This window comes from Penaeus monodon, chromosome 11, assembly GCF_015228065.2.
Source record: "Penaeus monodon isolate SGIC_2016 chromosome 11, NSTDA_Pmon_1, whole genome shotgun sequence".
Lineage (NCBI taxonomy): Eukaryota > Metazoa > Arthropoda > Malacostraca > Decapoda > Penaeidae > Penaeus > Penaeus monodon.
The window spans coordinates 22198140-22205639 of NC_051396.1; the positions used below are offsets into that span (position 1 = coordinate 22198140).

The 7500-nt window shown below is 34.9% G+C and overlaps 1 protein-coding gene across 2 annotated transcripts in view; it reads left to right on the plus strand.

The window, feature by feature from the left end:
• LOC119578809 (cyclin-dependent kinase 10-like) overlaps positions 1–6900 on the plus strand; it is an 8613-nt gene extending 1713 nt beyond the window's left edge. For both annotated transcript variants that reach the window (XM_037926442.1, XM_037926443.1), the window contains exons 5-10: positions 499–601; positions 1913–2012; positions 2684–2781; positions 3686–3815; positions 4194–4412; positions 5973–6900. In XM_037926442.1, coding sequence (XP_037782370.1) covers positions 499–601; positions 1913–2012; positions 2684–2781; positions 3686–3815; positions 4194–4412; positions 5973–6199 — 877 coding nt within the window. In that variant the 3' untranslated portion in view covers positions 6200–6900. The remainder of the gene's footprint in view (positions 1–498; positions 602–1912; positions 2013–2683; positions 2782–3685; positions 3816–4193; positions 4413–5972) is intronic.
• Positions 6901–7500: the final 600 nt, after the last annotated feature.

The window sequence follows — 7500 nt, forward strand, 5'->3', positions numbered from 1 at the left end:
CCACAAATAAAGGGAAAATATCGCAAAAAGCGGAACTAACAGCTTAAGTCTTAACTCTTTCTTGCCATGCATACTGAGGAGAAGATAATGTTTCCCCTGGGGTGTTGGGGGGCGGAGCCCCCATCAACCCTCCCCTCAGACAGTGCCCAAAGGGCATGCCCATTTACAGCAACTTAGATTACTGAATAAATTTTGTGACGTGGAGTTGGACACACTCCGGCGAGTGTGTCCATAATGATTCTGGGAGTGCATGTATACATGTCCACTTTGGCTTTGTATTATCTTTTTTTTCCACATAGATGGCACCACAAGTTATCAAGGAGTTGACTACTAAGCCTGTCGGATGATGATAATTTTCTGACTACTGGCTTATGTTTTTTAATACCATCTTGGGAAATAACTTTATTGCATTATCTTTTAGAACAGTGTTCATGCATAAAAATCAGACTTTCTCTTATCATAGTTTTTTGTAAGATCCAGTTATCATATATTTTTCAGCATATTCCTTGTGATGGAATACTGTGAACAGGATTTGGCCAGCTTGCTTGACAATATGCAAATACCATTTATGGAAGCACAAGTAAAGTGCATTATGATACAGGTAAGTTATTTCTATTAGTATTATTTCTTTTAGTTCTCAAATCTAGTGGTAAATCAACCTTTATGAAGTAAATTATTATTAACATTTTTACTGATTTTAAGTTATACTTATTGCATGTAAGACTGGAAACTTGAAATATCTATATAGGTGTAATATATAGAAATTATTTGTGTATGGGGCACTTGTTACATAACTACAGCATTTGATGTGGGGATTTCAGTCATATATTAAAATTCTTGTACATGGTTGTCTTTTCTTAATTCCTACAATCCAGATGATGTGACCATCATGTCATGAAAAAATTTGGCAAAAGTGGGAAGTGACATGAACATGCTGTCATTGGAAAATTTGGGTACGGGCCAGGATTACACAAAGTTGATGCTGTAAGCATTTCAAGTGAAAACTGGGGTGACAGGAATGACTCGCCACAAGTGCACAAACCTCTTGGAGGGTGATTAGACCCATTGGCATTTAGGAAGGGGATTTTGCATTATTATCAATGTGGAATGTACTGTCCATGACCCATGAATGGAACAGCGCCGGCTCCAGAGAGGATGCTATGTCCATGTTCAAGATCCTATTCCTGGTCACCGTGACCGGTGGTGCTTGTTGTATTACAGAAATTTTAATATTACAAAATGTTACTTATTGTTATTATTATTGCATTGAGTTCTGGAGCACCTAGGGAGATGATATGGGGTCTGTGCAAGTAAAACAGCCTATTATGATCTGGATAAAGAAAATCAGATGATATTGTCTTGTTTCATTTGCACTAAGTGTATGGCCCGATTTCTTAATACATTCATGCCAAAATGACATCCTATCCTGTCTTATCACATCATGGTAAACTCACACTGGGTTAATGTCTTCATGTCATTCATGGTTGAGCCTGCTCTAAATTGTACATGCTAAGCAGTTGCATGCTTCTTTAGCCCTAGATGCATTTGTTGAGAAGAAATAGCCTCTCAAAACCTGGCCTAAAGCTGCTTTTTTGTATCATTACCCAAAAAAGTGTTTATGCCACAACTATGGGCATAGAGAACAGGGTAGTACAATGTTTCCCAAGCTTCTGATTTTTCTTCAAGCAGCTGACTCTGTATGCACTGTGATGCATTGATCAGTATGGCACTAGGGTCTCTCATTGTGGCTGGGTTAAATATGCAGTTCTCAGTAAAGGAACGACACAAAAGAAGTTCAATTATGTGTCAGCAACAGTGGATTCATAGGGCTTATAAATAGAGGGAATAAAATTACCATATATTATTACCCTTCCTTAGTCCTTCTAACTTCCCATTCTACTTTTCTTTACAGGTTTTCAAAGGCTTGGCATATCTTCATTGCAAAGAGATTGTCCACAGAGATGTGAAAGTGTCAAACTTGCTCCTCACAAACCAGGGAACAATAAAAATAGGTATGACTTCAAGCCTTCAAGTGTGGCTTTGGCTCATTCTTATATGTAAAAGCAAGGAAGTATAAATAACCGGCCAGGTAGTTCAGGGTTGCTGGATCATGAAACATAGGTAATATTGTCAAAAAATTATCCCATGTATAGAATTAATAACAAAACAAAAACAAAAGAACTCAAGCTTATCATTCATGTAAAGCATGTGCACAGGGAAAAGAAGGAAGGGGTGTTAAAACCCCTGCTGGATAGTTTGATAACGTTAAAGACATTCATAATTGAAACACCATGCATAGACTTCACTGCAATGTTTGACTTTTTTATTTATTTATTTTCTTCATCTGCTTCTGCTTCTTCCTTATTTTCTTCTTCAAAATTAGGGAAAGCAGAATGTTAAGTATCTATAATTTATGGAGGCTAATTTACTGCTTATGTGAAAGATTCATAGGATTTCCTTGTTTTAGAAATGATTTTCTGTGATCTTTCAGTATTTATTAATTTCATTAAGTAAGACATTAGCTGCCTCATAGAAAGTAATTCTATCATAATTTTTATTGTTAGTTCTTTGGATTATGCCAGATATGTAATATATAAATACCTAAATCAGTGCCATCCCAATACTGTATACTTATTTGTATGTATAGATGCATTTGTAATATATATATTATTTTTTTCTACAGCTGATTTTGGGTTGGCACGTGAACTGGGTTATCCGATGTCACCAATGACCCCTCAGGTTGTCACTCTGTGGTATCGAGCTCCTGAGCTGCTCTTCCAGGTGACTCATGCTCTTGGCAATGGTTTGGGTTTGGGGTGAAGAGAGGTAGTCAGCAGCTAGTCAGTGCTCTCTCTTGTTTTTTTTTTTTTTTTTTTTTTTTTTCTTCTTCTTTTTCTTTTTCTTCTTCTTCTTCTTCTTCTTCTTCTTCTTCTTCTTCTTCTTCTTCTTCTTCTTCTTCTTCTTCTTCTTCTTCTTCTTCTTCTTCTTCTTCTTTTCCTTCTTCTTCTTCTTCTTCTTCTTCTTCTTCTCTCTCTTTCTCTCTCTCTCTCTCTCTCTCTTCTCTCTCTCTCTCTCTCTCTCTCTCTCTCTCTCCTTCTTCTTCTTCTTCTTCTTCTTCTTCTTCTTCTTCTTCTTCTTCTTCTTCTCTTCTTTCTTTTTTGTTTTCTTTTTCTTTTTTTGTTTTCTTCTCCTTCTACCTATTATTAGTAGCAGTAAAAGTATTGTTGTTTTTTGTGTCTTTCTGTTTTATTCTCTCTTCTTTCTTCTTCCTTTCTTATTCCTTCTCCCTCTTTGATGCAACTTGGTGTACAGCAGAAAGGTTTGCATAAAGAAATTAGATTTTGTAAATTATATTTTTCCTTTCATGGATATATTATAAGTTTTATTTTATGAAGCATTTTTGAGTAAATTATTAATTTGGAAAGTAAATAAATGTATATATCATTTTCATTCAGATTTGAAGTAATTACATTTTAGTCACTCCAGCTATGATATTCATGCATAACTTAAAACATTTTTTTTTCCCCCTTGGTTTTATTTTTTCCTTTTATTCACACTTTCACCCCCTCCCCCCATACACTCACACAGTAATGGCAAACCAGTCAATTTAACTGTAAATTGCTCTAGCATGTATTCTGCATATAGTACATACCTAATTCCACCTTTCATCATTTGTTCTATCCAGGCAAAGACACAGACAACAGGAGTCGACATGTGGGCAGCTGGATGCATCCTTGGGGAACTTCTGCTACATAAGCCACTGCTCCCAGGGAAGTCGGAAATAGAACAAATCAATCTGATCATAAATCTTTTAGGTCTGTACATTTTTAAACTGTAAAATCATATATGTACACACATATGAAGAGCCAGCTGACATGTACCATGCAGATCCTTCCCAATCCTGTGGTCTTCCTACCTCAACCCCTTTCTCAAAGGACACATGTATACCCAGAGCTACATACCCCTCCCTCCCCCTAAAAGTATATAGGTCATAAGACATTATGTTTAACTGAAATTCAAACATTAGGTATACGTACATTTCATATTTCTTATTACAATGCGTGTATGACATATACAGTACATCATGGTTTTGCTAATGTTCCTATATATTAATTAGTAAAAATAAATAGAAAGAGCTCTGATGAAACACAATCTTTTTCTTGAACTAATGTTTTCTTTTCTTTTCTGGACAGGAACACCAAATGACAACATATGGCCAGACTTTTCACAGTTACCAGCAATAGAAAATTTCACTTTGAAACCACAACCATACAACAATTTGAAGACCAAATTTCCCATGCTGTCTTCATCAGGGCACCGTCTCCTAAACTTTTTATTTATGTATGATCCAAAGAGAAGAGCAACAGCAGAAGAATGTCTGGAGAGTTCCTATTTCAAAGAGCATCCTCTTCGTAAGTATGCACACCTGAGAATCTGCACACTGTATCACATGAATACTATATTTTAGGTTATCAAAGATTATTTTACTTTCTTTTAACAGCCTCAGAGTACTAACTTTATTTAAATTGCATAGTACAGTAAATGTATTAAGATCCTTGATCTCATGTAACCTGCAAGGGGTAAAATTTTACATGGCAGGGGGGAAATCTGCTTCAGTATATCTGCATACATAGTGTAACAAATATGGTCTCTCCTACAAATGCATTTTAAAGGGCCTTTAGTGAGGCACTGCCAAAATTGTATGAGAAATTTAAGGAGAATTTTCATGAATTTATTCCCTGATCTACTTGTCTTTTTCTAATTTTTGAATAATTTTATTAGATATTTAACCATGTGTTGTTGGATACTCATATATCTGCATACTTGACAGCATAGTACAATAGTATGAACCCAAGTTCATCAGAAAATTGATCTTCCTTTGGTGAGCAAATAGCACATTGCTAAAGAACATGAAAAAAAATATGATAAGGAATGTTTTAATCAAGATAGCACCACTTCTATAATGTGTGTTGAACCCAAAAAATACAATTACTTTTTCCCCAGAGTATTCTGATGGCTGTTTGGTTTGAATGTAGTTGTCACAAATAAGAGTGGAATTTTTTATTTCCTTAAACCAATATTGAATAAATTATACAAATAAATATGTATCTAGCTACAGCTGACATCTCACAGCACATGCTCATTAGCTAAATGTAATGACATCATTTAGTTTTGCCCCATTTTTAACTGTCAATTTTTGCAATATATTATGGTAACTTTCAGTATATTTTCTTTGTCAGTAATGATAATATAAAAAAAAGAAACAGGAAAACCAGTTAATATCTGTAATAAATGATGGCAAGGAGGCTAGGTTTATCTCTGCAGTAGCCAACTAAGATTTTAATCAAGACAAAATGTTGCTACCTGCCTTAGAAGTACCTTGGTATTAATAATTAATTTGTTGATTTCTCTTCAATTGAAAGACAGAAATTGATTACTGGTTTTGTTGCCTACATCTTTTCATTTGGTTTGTAAGTTTTAGAAGGTCAAGCTCTTATGAGAGCAAAAGTATTGTGTTTTAATACTTCCAGTCAGTATTGAATGGTGACTGTTTCTAAAAAGATTTAGATTCTTGCATAAAACAGTTTATAAGTACTTCTGCATATCCTCTCCATGATATATTTTACTGCCCTGTTTTCTAGCAGACACAAAAAGACAACTCATAGAACAAACAGAAGTGGACTTAAAGTTTCATTTTCAGAAACAGTAGCAAATTTATCACTTTGATGTCATCCTTCATTTTATATAATGTGCTGTGCAAAAAAGCAAATGCAAATAGTTGAAAGGAAAAAATGGCTTTTACACCTTAAATTCCATGAACAAAATCATATTAGATAATCTGATAATCTTTTTTTCACTGCCTGTCAACTTTCTTGTCTGTATATATATGGGTATGTATGTGTAGATTTCCATAAATAAGTAGAAGCGATATAATACTTCACACACTTCATGAGGGTTTCTACTGGTTTCAGCATGTGACCCACGAATGATGCCAACCTTCCCCCAGCATCGCAACCTCAAGCAGCAACAGCAACAACAGGTAGCGCCGATGCCTCCTGCACAGCTGAATCTCGGTTACAATCAGGTGTTTGCTCCTCAAGGGCCGAACTTCGGTCCACCGGAGCACCATCATCTGGATGCTGTTAATGCACCAAAAATTGGAATACATGAGATGCTTGGCCCATTAAGCAGGAAATAATATATATATATATATATTTTTGTGTGTCACTATCAGATAAGGATATTTTCAATTGATTATAGAACAAGCATTGCAATGGATACCCCATAAATATTGTTGATTTTCTATTAAAATTTTGTTTTAATAACCCTAGAGAAATGATAGATATGTAGCCATGGATGACTGTATGTGTTTGAGTATTTTTTACAAATTACTGAATTTGTATTTATAGCCTTGTGTTGATAGGTGAATGGTACAAATACTGTATTTACTGTAGAGACCCCATTGTTTCTTTATCACATAAACAAGCTATTCTTTCAGTCTTTTCTTATATGTCACTGAAATTACTATTGAAGTTAACATTTCAAAGTAACCACAGTTTTGACTCTCCATAGGGCTCATGTCCCTAAAAACATGTGAGAGTAATTGTGATATTTGATACAGACTAGAGAAATTGTGAATGAGAATGTCATTGTTACTAGATGTATTTTTTGATGAAAATTTATAAACTATATTTATGGCAAAATGTCTCTCTTGTCTCTCTGGTTGTGAACAACTTGTTACAGCTCTTATCACAGTTCTATAAATCCAACTGTTCAGCTCAATTTTTCTGTGCCTGATTTTATGCTGTCGCATAAGGTCTACCTAAAACCATGCATCAATTGGGACCATGCTAAAAATTATATATCTGCCATTAATTGGAGGAATATTTACAAGGCAAATTTCTGTGTGTCATTCCTTACCTCCAAACTCTCTGACATTATTGCTAGTAGGGTTCTTCTAAGATGATCCAGAGACAAATCTTGGTTTACTGTAGAATGCAGAGAGGTTCTGCAGAATAAACAAAGTACTTATAAATTATGGTCCTCTATTTATTCTATTTCTTGGGATAATTACAGTCATGCTCGTAGAACTGCAGAAATAAATTATAATAATCATCTAAAGTAGATTCTTACAGGTACATCCCATGCTCATAATTGATGAGCTTCTTTGAAGCTTTGTTTTGCCATGATTCCAATATTCCCCCTGTTTTCCATGTTTTTAAAGGACATTGCTAAATTATTATCACCAAAATTGGCAGTTATATTTTGTATTCTAATTAGAAAGGGTTCTTTTCCCATTTGTTGGGATGTTGCTAAAGTTACGTCATTCCCAAAAGGATCATTACCCAGCAACTCCCCAAAAGAGCATAGGCCAATTTCAGTCATACCTATTTTCTCTAAAGTGTTTAAAAGGTTGAATGCCAAACATTTCTCCTCTTTCTTTAATGGCCACAAGTTGCTGCCACCACTCACTTTGGTTTTAGGAAAAAACTTGGTACC